The sequence below is a fragment of the Melanostigma gelatinosum genome, assembly GCF_949748355.1.
Source record: "Melanostigma gelatinosum genome assembly, chromosome: 15".
NCBI classification, from domain to species: domain Eukaryota; kingdom Metazoa; phylum Chordata; class Actinopteri; order Perciformes; family Zoarcidae; genus Melanostigma; species Melanostigma gelatinosum.
In genome coordinates, this window is record NC_136648.1 from 7,474,357 (window position 1) to 7,492,513 (window position 18,157).

General features: G+C 41.3%; 2 protein-coding genes across 2 annotated transcripts; both read left to right on the forward strand.

Moving 5' to 3' along the window:
- The first annotated feature begins 719 nt into the window (after nucleotides 1-719).
- Nucleotides 720-8,601, forward strand: stam (signal transducing adaptor molecule (SH3 domain and ITAM motif) 1). The gene is made up of 14 exons (XM_079285426.1): nucleotides 720-829; nucleotides 2,500-2,584; nucleotides 2,866-2,941; nucleotides 3,180-3,275; nucleotides 3,403-3,549; nucleotides 3,879-3,969; nucleotides 4,170-4,365; nucleotides 4,614-4,708; nucleotides 5,842-5,930; nucleotides 6,046-6,133; nucleotides 6,293-6,347; nucleotides 6,477-6,630; nucleotides 6,778-6,887; nucleotides 7,561-8,601. The coding sequence occupies exons 1-14, from the start codon at nucleotides 790-792 to the stop codon at nucleotides 7,763-7,765; spliced, it is 1,527 nt and encodes a 508-aa protein (XP_079141552.1). The 5' UTR covers nucleotides 720-789; the 3' UTR covers nucleotides 7,766-8,601.
- Nucleotides 8,602-12,135: 3,534 nt separating this feature from the next.
- Nucleotides 12,136-16,457, forward strand: tmem236 (transmembrane protein 236; the record flags this gene model as incomplete). Its single annotated transcript, XM_079285442.1, has 4 exons — nucleotides 12,136-12,389; nucleotides 13,157-13,229; nucleotides 14,091-14,214; nucleotides 15,820-16,457. 4 exons carry the CDS (start codon nucleotides 12,136-12,138, stop codon nucleotides 16,455-16,457), a joined length of 1,089 nt encoding a protein of 362 aa, XP_079141568.1.
- Nucleotides 16,458-18,157: the final 1,700 nt, after the last annotated feature.

Genomic DNA, 18,157 nt, shown 5'->3' on the forward strand with positions numbered 1-18,157 from the left:
TGAGCAAAAATTCCCAACAACATACAGATAGAAATAAACATTAAAGGGTTCGGGGTTATGTACAGTGTATCCATGTTTAGATATCTATACAGTATTTACGGTATTTATATTTTAGAACAAACCCAAAATAAATGTACAGTACAATACATTCTGTGTGAGCATTTCAAAGTGGAACTGCTCTGTAATATTTTTCTTTATTTTCTTTAAATCAGTGACTCGTTAACCCTGTTAATTATTATAATGCTATGGGTATTTAATTAACCATTGACTGATAACTAATTATTTTTAAATGAATTCCAGGCGGAATGCATATACTCACACACATATATTAGTTGTAACGTAACTGTTGAGGAAAAGATTAAACTGACTTGAAGAGTACATTTGGTTAAGAAGATCTCGTGGTCAGCGCAGGGTCAACGCGATGAGCTACCGTCACATGACCACCATCACCTGACGATGACATGTTTGTTTTTTTAGAGCAATTTGCAGCTTATGGTTGATTCCCGCTAATGTGCAGTCAGTTCAGACACGTGAACAGCTGTGTGAGTGTTTTTATGAATTACAGTTGGCGAAAGAAGTCAATTTAACACGCGACTTTTCGGCTTCAATTACCCAGAATGCCTCGCTTGTTGCCGTCTGGCGAAGGAGTGACTGTGTAGAATAGAACCAGACAGCAGCATTTGACATTCATGAAGTTGTCGTTACTATGCGTGTTTATTGTATGAAATAACATAAAAGGGGAACGCGAATAACAGGAGGAAGGCGAAAGCTGTTGTCAACACACCAGCAATGCCTCTCTTCGCGACAAACCCATTTGACCAAGATGTTGGTGAGTAATCACAACTGGAGGCTATTTGTAGCAGGCTAGCTGAAGTAACGTTAGCTTCGATAATACATCTTTGTATGTGTTCATCAGCTGCATGTACTTTAAATAATACCCTCAAGAGCTTTGGTACTAATGCTATACTGCTGTCTCGTAGTAACGTTACATATTACAATCTACATTCACTGACATGCTGTAGTCCACGTTTATTAATGTCTGTTTAGTTTGTTGTGATTCGCTCTGTTAGCCAAATGAGCCCAGTTAAGGCTAGCTTGCACCCTTATTATATGTGGAGATTTAGCTGTTAGCTTGCAGCAACTTACATTTTGGTAACGTTCACATCGTTTATTTGAAGAGTTAATTTTACTTGCAATATGTGTTTGTTTGTTTCAAGTTATATTATTTGTAAACATGATATTTTCTTTGGTCAGGTTAATTGTTAATATACATGGGACAGAGATGTTGTCTAGCTAGCCATCTGCCTCCTCATCATCTCACTGTATCCCATCGTATGTTAGCGACCCAATATGATGACTCTAACATCTCTTCGTCTCTCCAACACGTCATGAGCACGGCACGTTACAGTGTGCAAGGGTGGAAGAAGTACACACACGCCCAACTAATTATGCAGTGCCATATAAAACAGGAGACCGTCTATGTACTAAACTATGGCCCTCAAAACTAGCAGTACATGCTAATTTAGTAAAGCTTGTGATGGGTGTGTTTGGACTCTCTGGTGTTATTTCAGCTTGACTGGCAACACTATTATTATTATTATTATTATTATTATTATTATTATTATTATTATTATTATTATTATTATTCAGCCAATTAAATACCTTACAAATCAATTGACTTCATCACATTGATGTTAGACTTGTATAAATATCCAATGGAATAGCAACAACAGTATAAATGGTATAGCAACTGACTATCTTCACATGGTATATAATATCATCTCGCCAACCCCTGCTTGTGACCACGTTTTCTGTTTGCCACATGCATTTTTTCAGCGTTTAGCATAAATGTACTTCATGATTAAAAAGCAGCCGGACAAATAGGACGTATGGCTTGATAACGATATGTGTCAAATTTATATGAGGTCTTACTTTCACCACTTTTTATTCCTGAATTTCTATGGAAACATGAGGTAACTTGCAAGATAAGTCAAGAACACAATTGTGTAATTTGGCATGAGTAGAAGTCTGAAAAAATGATGACGACTTATGCCAAAGACCGGAGGAGTGCAGTGGAGAAGAGGAACGCTCACCACCACTGACTGGCATACAGTATATTCCTAAAAGCACAAGCTACAATCTCAAATAAACTGAAATTGATACGGCCGGTCGTTTCATCACAAAAACTAAACATGAGCTTCAGATTGGTATTTACTGCAGAGCTGTTGTATTGTTAGGGCCGTCTGTTATTTTGTCTGTTTATGATCATTTGTATGATTAACACAAAAGGAAAGGATCTCTCTCTCTCTCTCTCACTCACACACACACACACACACACAGCTTGCAACTACAATTTTTGTTTCAAAAAGCTTTATTATTTCGGATCCTGGGAGGATCGTCACCTCTCCTCTCTGCCTCTAAATAGAATAAATCATAAAAAGTGCTTTTGCAATCTTTAATTTTTCCGCTTATGTTGGTTGTTTTGCTTCTTTCCTGCAGAGAAGGCAACCAGTGAGATGAACACAGCAGAGGACTGGGGCCTCATTCTGGATATTTGTGATAAGATAGGGCAGTCACGCACTGGGTAAGTTAACGGTCTTCTATATAAACCTGACACACACAAACACATTTATCAGACACTGCATGAAGTTTCCTTTAAGGTTTTTCAGTCGTAAAAAACACAGGGTTGGAGATAGAGCTCAGGGTCCAGGTGCACATGGAGAAATTGAAGATAACTATTGATACCTTCATGTCCATAAAAAACATATATAGTGACGTATCGAGTCAACATAGCTGGATTGTTTTTTTGGTCCTTACCAAGCAGTTAATCTCCACAACCTTTTGATTTCTACACTTGTGTTGCAGGCCAAAAGAATGTCTCCGCTCTATAATGAGAAGAGTGAACCATAAGGATCCTCACGTGGCCATGCAGGCATTGACTGTAAGCAGATTGTTAACAACCAATGTTTGGTATAAGTGTACAGTCATAGTTTGGTTCTTGGGGGCATCATGTCGTCTTCTTCTGATCTATAATTAATGTTTCACTGAGATGTGAGCTGGTGGAGTAACCGCCTTTCATCTGTGATAAGTTATATCCTAATAAGTGCTACATGTTTGTCTAATGTTGCCTTTGATTGAATAATGAGTCTGATGAACTGTTTGCACCAATGTCCTCACAGCTCCTTGGTGCTTGTGTCTCAAACTGTGGGAAGATATTCCACTTGGAGGTGTGCTCCAGAGAGTTTGCCAGTGAAGTCAGTAACGTCCTAAACAAGGTTTGTGATGTAACTTTTGATTTCAGTGTGTTGTCCACATTAATTATGTTTTGATTACTTGAAATTAGATCATGCTGCATCCATGTCCCTTGTTCTTATGATGTGCCTTTGTATGATTTCGCCCCAGGGCCACCCCAAAGTGTGTGAGAAGCTGAAAGCCCTGATGGTGGAGTGGGCAGAGGACTTCCGCAACGATCCCCAACTCAGTCTGATCTCAGCAATGATCAAGAATCTACGCGAGCAGGGTGTTACTTTCCCAGCTGTTGGGTCCCAGGTGGGTGTGTCGAGTGGAATTTTAGCATACTCTATGTGAAAGGTACATTTTTAGATTGCTTTATTTATGGTGGACTAGTGGTGAGTCAGATCCAGACCATACAACTGCGACACCCTCATTTCAATTCCGTCTTTGTGTTGCATGTCGTACTCCTCTCTTGCTTCCCATATTTCATTGCCTAATACAGGCAAAATGCCAGAAAAGGATCGAACAAAAGAATGAATTTATATAATTGGATAATTTTGGGTTGTTTTGCTTAAACATTGAGACCCACACTTATCTTTTTATTCTTCTAGTTGTGCATGTGATTATCGTTTTTCTTTTCACAGGCTGCAGAGCAAGCAAAAGCAAGCCCTGCTTTAGTGGCAAAGGATCCCTCCACCTCGACAAACAAGAAAGAAGAAGACGATTTGGCCAAAGGTGAGGACACTGAAATGCTTCTTTTTTATATATATATATATATATATATATATATATACTTTATTGATGAGAATGCACCATATGACATAAAAATCAAAGAGCAAGTATTTTCATTTTTTGTGCACGTGTTACTCAGTTTACAGCAGTTCTTCAATGCTCGGACGTCAATGGAGAAATGTGTGCGTCCCTTTTGTGTGCAGCTATCGAGCTGTCTCTGAAGGAGCAACGTCAGCAGCCGCAGACCTCCCTGTCGGGCCTTTACCCAAACACCTCCGGCCTGCTCTCCTCGCACAAGTCCGACGGCAGGAAAGTCCGGGCCATCTACGACTTTGAGGCCGCTGAGGACAACGAGCTCACCTTCAAGTCGGGGGAAATCATCACCATCCTGGACGACAGGTGAATTTTTATACACACAAATTGTAAGTAGAGAAAAAGCGGCACGCAAGGATTTGTCACATGACTTGAGCGGATTGAGCTCGAGGTGATATTCTGAGCCCTGTGAAAATATCCTGATGTTTAAAAGAATCTTGAAGCCGCAAACTAAGCCAATGAGATCTTAATGCAGCACTGAGAAGACAACCGTTTAAATCTGTTGTTTGATCATTTCTGTGGGCTTACTTTTTAATTTAATTTTCATATTTCAGTGACCCCAACTGGTGGAAAGGGGAAACATACCAGGGGGTGGGGTTGTTCCCCTCTAACTTTGCCACAGCTGACCTCACTGCAGAGCCTGAGATGAGTGAGTACATTTCATCTTTAGTTCTTCGATAGGCCATTCAGTCCATTAGCAATATTGCTTTATTGATCCTAGAGTGGGAAATGCTTCATCATTTGCACACAGCTGGTCAAACAATGCAAAGAACAAGAAGACAGAACAACAGAAAGTAATCAGCGGCTTATCATATGCAGTGAACTGCAACAATGCCCATACTTCTGGGAAGGCGTAGGAGAAATTCTCCGATAGCATTTTGGACACATTTGCTCTTCTTTAAACAACTATTTCCATTTCTTATACTGCTTTTAACAATTTTCAGTGTCTGCTGTATTTATACAGAATCTTTTTTTCTTTTGTAAGACATTCATATGCTACATCTAAGTCTCATAGTGTTCCTCATGCTCTTTTTAATACACCATGCATGTAACATCTCCTTCACTGCTGCCTGAATGGATTCTATTGTGTGTGTATTTGTGTGTGTGTGTGTGGCCACACAACTATTCATACACTGTAAGCTTAACTTCAGAGGATATATAGTTTATTTATTTAAACCGTTGTTAATGTAGTGTCCTGTCAGATGGATGTTCCACAGGACAATTGAGCTCCTTATTTTAGTTCTAAAACTCATCGCTGTTTTTAAATGTTTTGAAAGGAATTCACGTACTTGGTGGTACACACAAGTGTCAACAGTTTAAATGTAGGTCTGTCGTGTTATTATTTTGTGTTAACATATGAATTTTCAAAACCCCACAGAAGGTCCTCTAAATGTTTATTGCTTCGACACATTTTTCATTTTATCGCTCGTTGCTTATTCATCATATTTGGCATGATGCTTCTGCAGGTGCGTCATCCCTCAAAACACTCATCCTGCACGTGTGCGTTCTGCTACCTTTGCTTTCCTTCCTCCATTACTGTAAAAACACCTCCAATAATCAAACGTGATGAGGACATCTCATGAGCGTTATTGGGTTGTGTGTTCCAAATATGAACGTCAAAACATTTAGTCAATAGCTCGTATCAGATTGTAACTTTTGAACCTGTCTTTTGCGCCAGTATCTGACCGTCAGCACACCCTGACCTCCTAAATCTGTGTAACTGATTTATACTGTTACGTTGTTTTGCTGCTGTCGCATTCGCTGTTACTTGGAAATCTACAGTGAAGACTGAGAAGAAGACGGTACAGTTCAGTGAGGACATCCAGGTGGAGACCATAGAGCCCGAACAAGAGCCTGTACATATAGATGAAGTAAGTTCCCTCGTGTTCACGATGCTTTTTCTGCCTCGTTGAGATCTCGATGTATGTATCTAGAAGATCACAAGTATCTGGAAAGTGTCATCACATGATTATTGAAATCCTTCAGGACAAAATGGACCAGCTGCTGCAGATGATCCAGAGTGCAGATCCCACAGACAACCAGTCGGACAGCGTTGAGTTGCTACAGTTGGAAGGTAAACAGAACTCCGGGTTGATGCTGTATGAAGTGACTGTAAGTGAGATAAAAGTTAATGTCAGTATGTAGACGCTAATCCGATATTTCATTTTGAAAAAGTGGATTATTATTGTTGACTACAGATATAATCGATAATTATTTGTTGTATTCACATCAGGTGCCTGCAATCAAATGGGGCCCCTCATTGACCAGAAGTTGGAGGATATAGACAGGTACATTGTGCTGACGTGACAAGTTTTGCCCGCAGAATGTTTTAAGTATTTTAAACCTACATAATTCAAGCTATCTGCAAATATAAAGTTAAGAAAATCTAAATGTAATCTTCTGGTTTGTATCATCAGGAAGCACTCGGAGCTGTCGGAGCTGAATGTCAAGGTGATGGAAGCTCTGTCTTTGTATGCCAAGATAATGAATGACGATCCAGTTTACGCCATGTACGCCAAGCTACAGAGCCAACAGTACTACATGCAGCAACCTGCCAACGCAGCACAACAGGTACAGTCACTTACACATCGGAAATATTTAAAGGCATAAAAGTCTAAACTGTCTACCATCCCAATGGGGTTTTGAGCGCGAGCAAGACTTTTCCATCGTAGACGTTCCTCCGTCTGTCACACTCACTGTTCATGATTGTGACCTCAGGTCTACCCTGGTCAGCCTGCATCAGGTCCGTATGCCGCGGTGCAGGGTTACACCGTCCCCATGGAGCAGCTTCCAGCTGGAACCCCCATACCTGGTCAGCCAGCTCCCAGGTCAGTTCCACAAACCCCAGTGGCTTCTTCTGCTGGTTCACTACGCACATTGCAAGTTAGTCGCAAATAACAAACTTTGCTGCACGTCATCCCCATTTCTCCAAAGTAAAGAGTGTAATAGTATTAATCGTTTCCATTATTTGCTTTCTCTCTCTTTTAATGTACCATTTATCAAGGAAGAAAAAGGCCAATTTAAAACAGCAACATGATACCTCCCATCTAGAGTGGATTGTTTATTTTTACTGTGAATTCTCAAGTATTAGAACCAGGTGTATGTAAGAGACGGCCTTTCCTTCCTAATTCATTGAAATTTGGCACAAACGTCCACTCGTCAATGTTGAACTGACTTTAATTTGGTGGTCAAAGGTCACTGTGATCTCACAAAAATACATTTTTGTCCAAAATCCAAGAATTGATATACTAAATATGATCATTTCACACAAGCGTCTAACAAGTTAGAACGATGAAGGCGTGACATTTTGGACACCCATGGATGTACAGTAAACTGTAACATGACTGGTTGGTGGATATTGTCCTTTTTAATGTGAATTATGTGCCAGAGTGCATTAAAAACAGCAAGAGCCAAAGTATGAGTTCTACCTTTCCCCTGCTATTTAATGATTCCACCTTGCTGTTTGTGGTGTTATTAATGTTGCTTCATTCTTTTTCGTAGTGACGTTCATATGTACATGGGCCAGCCTCCAGTCTACACCGCAGCTCCAGGCGGCATGGCCCCAGCAGACTTACAGTCCTACCAGAACCCAGCCATCGGGCCGGGCCTGACGCAGACGCCAAACTACAGCGCCCCCTCTGGCCCGAGCATAGCACCTTCATCAGACCCCTCGCAGGCCCCCTACTCAGAGAAAGCCCTGCTATAGGGGCTCACTGTTCTCCTCACACATGCACCAGACCTGATCAAACAGTGGTGGTAGATCATTTCTTTTATTATGCGTTTTGATTTGTGTGGAACACCAGGTGGGTGAAAACATTCGGATAGAGTAGACTCAACTTGACATACGCTTTGTGTTGTTTTATCGGTCCGATAAATACACAGTTGCACTTCTCACTCCAGGTTTAGAGGTGATCACGAGGCTTTGATTTGACGAAACACCAAGGAAACAGAAACACAGTGAAGACACGGAGGAGCTTTCAGTTCACTTTTATCTTCAATTGCTTCAGTTAAGTTTTGTTCATTATTCAAGCCTGATCACTTCTAAGTCTAATAGCAATATATGCTTTGTCCAGTTTTATGCACGGGACCTGACATTTATTGCTTCTTCGGTTATCATAGGACTATTGAGAAATTAGGTTTATGTTTTATTTTATGAGTCCTAGCTAAATCATTTGGTACCAATTATAGAGGAAAAGAGACAGTTCTTTCAGTTAGAAGTGAATATTCATTTATTATTTGAAACTTTATTCTTCATACTACATATATATTTTTGAATGCTGAGCTGACCTACTGTGTGCTGACTTGAGACTTTTTAGGTTATACTATCTATTAGAAATAAGTTATTGGAAGTGACTTAAACTGTTAATCTACAGTAGTTCACCTCCAATTAGTATCACATTTTATAGTTCTTTCCTATAAAACCAACTAGGAAATGACTAAAAAAACTACGGACCTGTAAAATAAAACAAACGTGTGTGTGTGTGTGTGTGTGTGTGTGTGTGTGTGTGTGTGTGTGTGTGTGTGTGTGTGTGTGTGTGTGTGTGTGTGTGTGTGTGTGTGTGTGTGTGTGTGTGTGTGTGTGTACACTATTTGATCAAGTGTGAAACACATTCCTTCTCACCACCCCTCAACATGCACACTGGAGCGACACACAAACACACTACAGGTGCAGTCGCGGACACACATCCTCACCAGTGTTTAATACTTTACCTTCACTCACACACTTATACTCCGCAGCCTTCTCACGCACTGAAACCAACTGCATTGCTAATCGTGTCACCGAAGAGGGGCGTCACCATACTTTCATTTTTTTATTATTATTATTCAGAAAAAGGACTTTTAGCGATGCTAAAAACTTTAGATTACTACATTCTGTATATGTCGGCAACTTTTAGAAGTACTGAGAACTGAAGCCACTTTGTTTGTTTTGGGAGGGGAAAAAAAGAAACCAGAAGAATTTAAGCATGCACATGACTCCTGTATATACTGTACTGAAAGAGTAGTGAAGCCACACGGCGACCTCATGGGTGGATGTCGGCACAGCTCCGGGTGTTTCTCGCAGCCTCGAAGGTGACCTCTGCAGTCATGATGTCCCTGCTGAACTAAAGGTGTAAAAGCCAAAGAGAACAAAGCGGGGGAAAAGCTTCATATTGCAGAGTTTTTCTTTTCAAAACGAGCAGCTCTAGATCCTTTGGTGGGTTCAGTGTTTGCTCGATCTCCGTTCAGGGGCTGTACTAACAGACTCGGCGACTGAGGGGCGAACTCTGAACCGCCTCATTGTCTTTAAAAGCATCGCTTTAGTCAGTGTTTTGTTTCTGTCGTGCATTTTAATTTATGTTATGATTATTGTTATGATATTTTAAATGGAGAAGCAGTGCAGGATGTATGTATTCAGAGAAAAGCAGAATATGTGATATTCTGCCCGACTTAGTTGTATATTTAAATTGCTCACATGAGGACATGGACATTACTCTCAGTGTTTTATACTTGCTTGTTGTACTGTAGGGTCAAATGGTAATGTGAAAAACTGATCGAACCTCCCGAAGCATTTCAATCCTGTCCTTTCTCCGAGCTGTCTCACACTAAAACATATTCTACCTGAAGCAGGACTGAAAGGAGGTGTTGTGATTCTGGGAAGCACAGTCAGTGTTTATAAGCAGCTCTTTTTCTAGATTTCCATAAGCTATCAGTTACAAAGTCACTTTAATATCAAATATTGTCTAAATCTACCGCTCATACCATAACTTCCCATACTCTTCTATGGCTTCTACGTGTTCAATATCTTTGGGAAAGAGTCTCTGAATACTGACTGGATTGCAAAACTAGAAACATTGTTTATCTTTTTGTTTGATATTGAATGATGCTACATGAAGGAATTATGAAGCAGTCTTAAATACTATCATTTTTCCAGTTGCAAAACTAATTGGTGTATTGCTCTGATACTTGCGATACTAGTTGTGCTGCTCCTTGCCACGTAACAATTTAAAACAACGCCGTTGAAAGCTTTGGAACGTGGGACTTTGCAAACAAGAGGCCATTTTCTTCTCTTTTTTTCCAGAACTTGATTTTTAGCATTAATATACCGGTAGTTTATGTCAAAGACGAGAAATCGTTGTTTTGCTGCCTTCAACTAAATGCAAGAGTGAAGTAGTGTTAATTAGTTTGATCAAAGAGGGCTGAAAATATCAAATGTATAAAAAGTAGCAGCTATTCTTGGACCTCGAGCCACTTAATCGTCACACATCATCCACATGTAACATCTTGTTGCACCACCGCGCTGCACTGCAGCCCCGATGTAACTTTATTGCACAGGATTGAGATGCTGCCTGTTTTTATGTTTTAAACATTATTGTAAAGGTTCTGTCTAAACTTGTATCCTGCTGTTTGTATGTATTATTTTAACCATACTTATTAATTGGTATTCACAATAAAACCAGGCCAAATGTACATAATAATATGAATGGCCTTGTTTTTAGAGCTCTCTGTAGGTACATGAGATCCATTTAGTGGTTTTGTTTCGTTATATTTAACTGCAAAGAGTTTCACTGAGGAGAGGCTTTTTCAGGAGATTTCAGAGACCCTGAAAACATTTTCTCAACCAGCTTTCCCCGTGAGTGAGCGGGTCCGACATGAGCACGCTTTTCTTTTGAAGTCAGAACAGCTTTGATTATTTCACATGAGAGATTTCCAAGTTAGTTTTTGTCTGCTTATCTCACTGGTGTAAATGTTTATGCATTTTGCACACGTCATTCACACATTCCCTTATAAATCAGGGAGGATATCAAGACGTCATGTTTACATATGGGTTACATGCAATTCATATAATATACAATTTTAAATGAACATTGTTCACTTCAGTCCAAATCTTCATAGCGTTCCATAAACAGTGAAAAGTCTTAACACCTACTCACCATTGGGAGAAATGGTCCTCGAAAAGCATATTAAAAAAAAAAAAAAACTCTAAAATGAAATGTAGAATTCTTTAGCGGTCTCAAACTAAGACAGACAAATCCACCACCAAGAATAAAAGAGGGGACTGAGCAGAGGGATTGATGCCCACACTCATAGGACTCAGTGTGGGGAGGGACGCTGGACCACTGTACAGGTTAAGACACTACAGTAATCAGACAAATGATCTATACATACATGTCACTATCACCCACACCAATTGGTGCCATGTGCCTGTTGTGTATGCACTGGACCTGATGCAGCTGGTTGGCTTCAAACCATATGGACAGATCACATCTACCGAGGAAAGTGTTGTTAAGTTGACCAACATGTTTCTGTTGCCATCCCATCCTGTCTGTCCCACTGGGTGTTATGGAAGTAAGTGGTAGTCTCCTATTTGATCGTTCTGCTTTTTGTGAGATGTTGAGGCTGACGATTATTTTGTTTACGGGACGATAGTAGAGATGAAGTCCGAAAAACACGTCAGAAGACGAAGCCGACCACTGCACACTCACACCAGCACCGGAATGCAGGTAACTTATTTTGGGGAGAAAGTACTAGTGAGTAGTAATCTGAACTTTGCTGCACCAAAGTCTGATCCAGCATGTACAACAGTACTGAAACACTCAGTTGCAATATTAGCTACATGTATCTGAAACTAATGCAGTCTAACACAGTCCTGCATTATACTCTATATTTGTGAAGGTTATAATGCTCCGTTTTGTTGAAACTGTTTTAGAAAGGTGTAAAGAAATACAAAGTTTTCAGGAGCTTTAAAAAAACAAAAACGTGTCCTCTGCCTTGCCACTAGATGGAGACATTTGTTTTATTAAGTTGCAGTCCTACAGAAAGTGTGTATTGTTGAACTTCTGTACAGTTCCGCGGTCGGCTGAGTGTGATTTTTCTCCTTAATTTATTATGGGATGGGAGCGCTCTTCTTTGTGAGCCCATAAAAAGGCGCGCATGACCACCTCATTACCTCAGCAATAAAAGAATACAGCCTCCAGTGAGTGCAGTGTAAGCAATGTCAGTGTGCAGAGTCCAACGGCTCCTCTGGCTCGTTTCGTGGGAGATGATTGTCAAAGTCTTGCGCTCCGACTTCAGACCAGCAGCTGGTGTTCAGGGACCATGCCGTCGGGGAAGACGGTCAAGCTCATCCTGTATGAGGTGCTGCAGTTTGCGGCCCTCATTGTCCCCATCTTTGTGCTTATGGAGAGGTTCGCCGGCCTCATATGTGACGTGAGAGGACGGGATGTAACGACCTATTGGCTGGTGGTGGCGGCGTCCATCGCCTATGTGACCTCTGTGGCCCTGCTGGTGTGGGTTCCTCTGAAGTACCTGATCCTGAAGCGGCGGAGGTTTATCTCAGAGATCACACAGTGGTGAGTAGAGCTGTAACCAATGCCAGTGATGAAGTATCTACATGTAGATAAAGGATGTAACCGTAAACAAATGAAACTAACAAGTCAAAGTGGTTAGAACACACGGCAGATTTGGTGTTTTTGGTCATTTTACAACTGACTTGGCAAAGAGAAAAAGACTTGAAAGAAACTGAAGCGAGCAAAGTAAAATTAGCAATACTACAACATAGAACATGATACAACGAAGTCCTGCTTTCAGAAGTATTATCAGAGAAATATCAGAATAAGTGCCCATAATAATGCAAAACGGGCAATAGAGTTAAGATGGTGGTTGATGTGAAGGTAATCTTAACTTCTGTTTTGTTGTTTCATCTTTAATCCTTCACCTTATTTCATATTTATTCGGCACAATCTTCTGAATTCATAAGAAATAAAGCGCAGCCTCGCTCCGTTCAATGCACTCGGGGGGTTTTAATGCTGCAGGTATGACTTGGTCTGGTATGACCAGTAGCTCATGGTGGCTAATGTGAGCCAACTCTTATCTAGATATTGCTTTATGTTGGAACTGACACCACTGAGTGAGTTGCACCAGCCTTTTTACATCATCCCGTTATTGTGTCTTTGCCTTTCGTCAGCTAAAGGTTTCCTTTTAATCCACAAAGTAACCAGATACATGTCATGGGTGAAAAGTGCAATGTTTGCTTCTGAAACGTAGTGTATTACAATTATTTAGTAGCATAAAATGTGAATACTCGAGTATCTAACAGTTGTATTCATTTGTTTTTCAGGAGACCAACAGCGCTGGCGTATCTCATCCTGTGTACATTACCGTGTTTTGCTATTTTAATAGCCAGCTCCAAGGTAACGCATTTCATTTTCTAGATTTAAGATTTTTTTAGATTTAGATTGCAGTATACACCAACATGGGCCCATATAATTGCCGTCGTGGCCTTTTATTCAAAGCCGACGTGGTCAGACTCGAAGAGCCGATCTGGCCGCTGCCGAGATCTTGAAGAGCCACGGCTGCTTGCTCTGTAGATACCCCAAATCCAAAGAATAAAAATGTAATAAAAAGATCAAAATAATGAGAGAACTTTCTCAATATTTTGACTTAATATCAGAATCAGAACCGTTTATTGCCATGGTATGTTGAACATATGAGGAATTTGACATGACATTTAACAACAATCAACAGTGAAAAGACTGATCGTTGTCGTCGCAGAGAAGCACCTGCACATTTGCTTTGGCACCATCGCAATTATGAGAAAAAGAGCGTCGAAACGTGTCCACTGTCTCATGACTGTACTCTGTGTCTGAGGTATTCAGTAACCCATAAGGAACATAAGTGGTTGGTCATTAACCCAAACTTTAATACCACTCAACAAAACAACAAACAGATATGTGAGAAAGTGTCTGTTATTACTCCACAAGCAAGGACATAAATATCTGGCCACACAAAGACTCGTCAGACATATTCTTACGTCTACTATTTCTTAATCATGTTTTAAGCTCATTCAGCAGCATCTTAAGGCCACAATGATGAGGCGATAAAACCGGATGGCTTCATAAAACGTGGCTCCTTGTTCTCAGTCCAGCCAAATACCATAATAAAGAGCTTCCATTCAGTTTCCTTCCTGCTTCATCCCTCGTGATTTCTGAGTTGCAGATTGGTTCTTTCGGTTTAATTCCCATTTATTGACGCTGGTATCGGTTGTGCTGCAGGTGCAGGTGGACAGAGGACTCCGGCTCGACCATTTCGCCGAGTTGCCCGTTTCCTTGGTGCTTGTCTCCCTCATCTGTGTGGATATCACAGAGAGAATTCGCCCCTGCAGGCTCATCGGACAATGTAAGTCTTGAAGTTTTTGTTGTTATAAAGAAGAATGTAAAGTGTGTATGCCCTGCATTGTCACTGTTTTATGTTTTAGATTGTTTTATATGTAAGAACACATGGATCAAAGGCTAAGGGTTCCATTTAGCGGCTTCAGTTTCAGGGTCCGGGTATTGTGCATGCTGGTTCACTGTCACATGGTCAGGATTTACTGAGTCACTTGAGTAGAACAGAGCCATCTTTAGTATCTTTTAATGCTATTACAGCAGCAACAACTGTGAAGTCAAACTGTCTGCAGTGGAAAAGGTGTGAATCATTAAAGGTGTACACTTCATGTACAAGTACACGTGAGCTGAACTGAGCAGCTTTTCTTATTATTCACGACTCAGTAAGTCTGCATCAGACCCTCAGACCCTCAGGGGTCCCCAGGATGTGTGTCCGATAGGTTTTGGTACGGCAGCTTGAGGCCCTGTTTTAATATCAAAATCTAATTTACCTGCAACACCTTGAATATTGAAGTTCATATTATGTGTGCATGGTGCATATCCTGAAACAAATTTGTGTTTAATCAAATTGTCACGCATTAATTAACATGCAGCACATTGGGGCACGGTGTTTTTCTCGTGTAGACTCACTGGTTGGTTTCTGGGACTTTGGGCAAATAGAATTTGGGGATAAGATTGTGTGGGGCGGCCCACAGCTCACTTCTGTTCTCTGGGGCCCGTTAGCAGGTCCTAGTCCAATCTGGCCCTGACAGCCAGGATGTGCCTCTCCAATACAATCCGACAGCACCGTTACAAAACAGCCACTTTGTAAATCAGCCCCAAAAAAACCCCAAAACACTAAACCTTTCAACTGTTGATTATCAATTTGTCCAAAACCTGCTACTTTTACTATTGTTCTACATTGTGTCATTTCGTGTGCTCACTTTCGTTTTTGGATTTCTTTGCTTAACGTAACAAGTTTTATCAACCTTTACTCACCCAAAATAAGTTTTTAAGCTTTTCAAAAAGCTGTTATTCATTTGTAATAGGTTTTCAGGAGAGGAAGTAACCATTTAGATTCCCAATATGGGATCAGTTTATTCAAATAACGCCTCTTTGGAAATTTACCCAACGTTCTTGGAGCTGTGAGGAGGTGCTGGCTGTGTGTCGACTGAGCCGATCTGCCAGACGAGGTAAATAAAGGTCCACCCTGCAGCTAGCTACTCCAAATAGGCGCAATTTGGAAAAACTCATCACATATTGGAAAACTAAATTCTCGCCTCAAACTTAACAACTTTGTCAAGTAAAGGATGATAAAGCTGGCTCAGCAAAGTAATCATGCTGTACCTTCTAAAAACGGAATTCAGAAAACAAAACTAGTGTTCAGCTTCTGTTAAAGCTGTTCACTCAACGGACATTTAGTTGATGGTGTTGTTAAACAGCACTGTGCACTATTATTTCATCCACCCTATTTATATCAAGGAGGGTCGACTAAATAATAAACGTATGACGAAAAAAACAAAAGAAGACAGCAACCAATGATCTTGCCATCGGCTGGAGCGTGACATTAACTGCCATTATATGCAGTATGTAGTATAACAGCTGATGTTGTGTGTGTGTGTGCTCTTGTCATTTTCAGCAGACAGCATGGATTCTGACTTTGACACGCCGGGCCCCGTCCTCACCCAACTGGAGCAGGTGACCACTGTGACGGGCCAGCTGCATGCTGACGAAGGCCAGAACGGTTCGACCCGAGGCCGCCCAGAGGCCAGCAATGGCGGCACCTCAGGCCGATGGCAGGACCTCGCCGGTTCACCCGGCCGCTCGACACTCGGCTCACGAGTGCCCAACGCTGCCTACCTGTACTCCTCCTCGCGCCGGCGATCCTACTCCGGTCCTCTGGGCTTCCTGTGGAGGAGCGACGGGAGGTCACAGGTGTTTGTGGAGAGCTTCCTGTTCTGGCTCGACACTGCGGAGATGGTGAGAGTGGCAGGAGAGCCGTCGATCTTCTACTCAGCCTGGGTGTTCCCCGTCTACATCCTCGCCTTCACGTCTACGCTCCGCATGGTCATCACTCCCAACAACCCGTTATTGTCTTCTGCTGGAGTTGCTCTGCAGGACCTTCCTTTCTTCATCGTGCGAGTGTCTCTGATTGTTGTGTTCGGTGATGTGACTCCTGTGTTGTACCCTTTGAAGAATGTGCTGGTGAGCCTGACTTTTATCTACTTCACATTCGTGGCTAAGCTGAGGATTTTCAGAAGGCAGAGCATGTTTTGAGGAGGAGTGGCACATTGTGTTGTTGACGAAAGATCCGCTTTGATTGTGGAATGGTTGAACAGTTGCTGCATTTATGTGAAGGGAGTAACACCGGCGAAACGGGTGCTGATGATCAAGAACACCGTGCTTTGAATTGTAACGGCTGTAAATGTGTCATAAGGCCATTCATCCAAATCAAAGTGTAAAAATGATTCGGGATTTTTTTTTAACTGTTGGAGTGTACAGCTGTCAATTTTTCTTTCGCATATTTGAATCCAAATGTATTTATTGATAATTCATTTTCTGTTTATCTGCTACATTTTGTTTTTTTTTATCTGTGCATGTGTTACCATACTGCAAACAGTTATGAAAACAAAAGCTTCTAAACCATTTCAAACAACCGCAACTATGTTCAATAAATATCCTTTGTTTTAACACAGCTGTAAACAACAACATTTTCTTATCAACAATGGGTCAAATGTTCTGCAGAGGGAACGGTTCTACGGTCAGGGGTGAACCTTCGATCAATCTATATTAATACGTATTTTTATTAATATAAATAATTGCTATGTAAGTAAGTTATTTATGATTCATTATTGTTATTACTTTGAACACAACAGGTTTTGCATCCTTTAAATCCATTAAAAAAATGGAAATCTACCCCATGTTCTAAATGAGGCTAAAAGCATTCCTGTTTCCCACCAATGCTTTTAGTTCTGGGCTTAGAGCTGCACTAAAAAAAAGAAAAACCTTTATTTTATCAGCTGGCACTGAATGAACAAACTGTGATCTGTATTCACTGTGTTCAGGGTTTGAGCAGACCACGAGATTTCTGCCGACATTTGCTCGTCTCAGATAAATTCCCTTTGATTTAAGACAGAAAAAAACAAAAAACTCAACTCGGCACAGAATCCTGCGCTCCGTACCCTGAGGACGGGGACGTTGTCTTCTTGGAAGAAACCACTCCCTGCAGGTGAAATATCGTTCTTCACAGGATAAAGATGATCATATCAGAATGACATTGTATGGATTTGTAATGAACCGTCCCCAAAAACATGCCATGAAAAAGCCACTTGTAGAGCATCTGCAATCGTTCTGGTTCACTGATTTATTGAGGTTTTTGATTTGATCCGTCCACATGTGTATGTGGTATGAGATCAATACCCGTTACTCCTCTCAGCCACCACCAGTCTGTGGACTTAACTGAAGACACATTTCGCATCATCCGTCCTTTTCTCCTCATTTCCGTTGCAAGAGATTTGTCTTCAGCATACGTTCGGCGATCACAGAAGCAGATGTAGTTTCTTCGTGTCTTGCGGCTTCGAACCCCCCCTTGCCTCATCCGTGGGTGCTGCAAATGAGCCTCTCACTCTCATCTTCTGGCACCATGGTGGTTTATGTGTTTGCGTGGCAACATAACTCACTGAGTTGGAACCTCGGGCTCTGTGTGTGGGCCGTATCGACGCAGAATGCCACAGTGACACCACAGAGAGATGCTTGTTGGATCGTTGGTAGTCCTCCACCAGGACACAGCTGACAGAATTATACCCCACGGAGTACTCTGTCTTTGTCTGTCTGATGGATGAGCCGGGGCTGCAGGACAAACTGTTTAAGGGAATTTCCAAATCGGTGGCTGCTCTGTTAAAAAAACATGAAGGAATTTGTATAATAGCAGCAAATGTGCTTCTGTTTGTAGTGAATTTCTGTTGCCTCACTGTGTG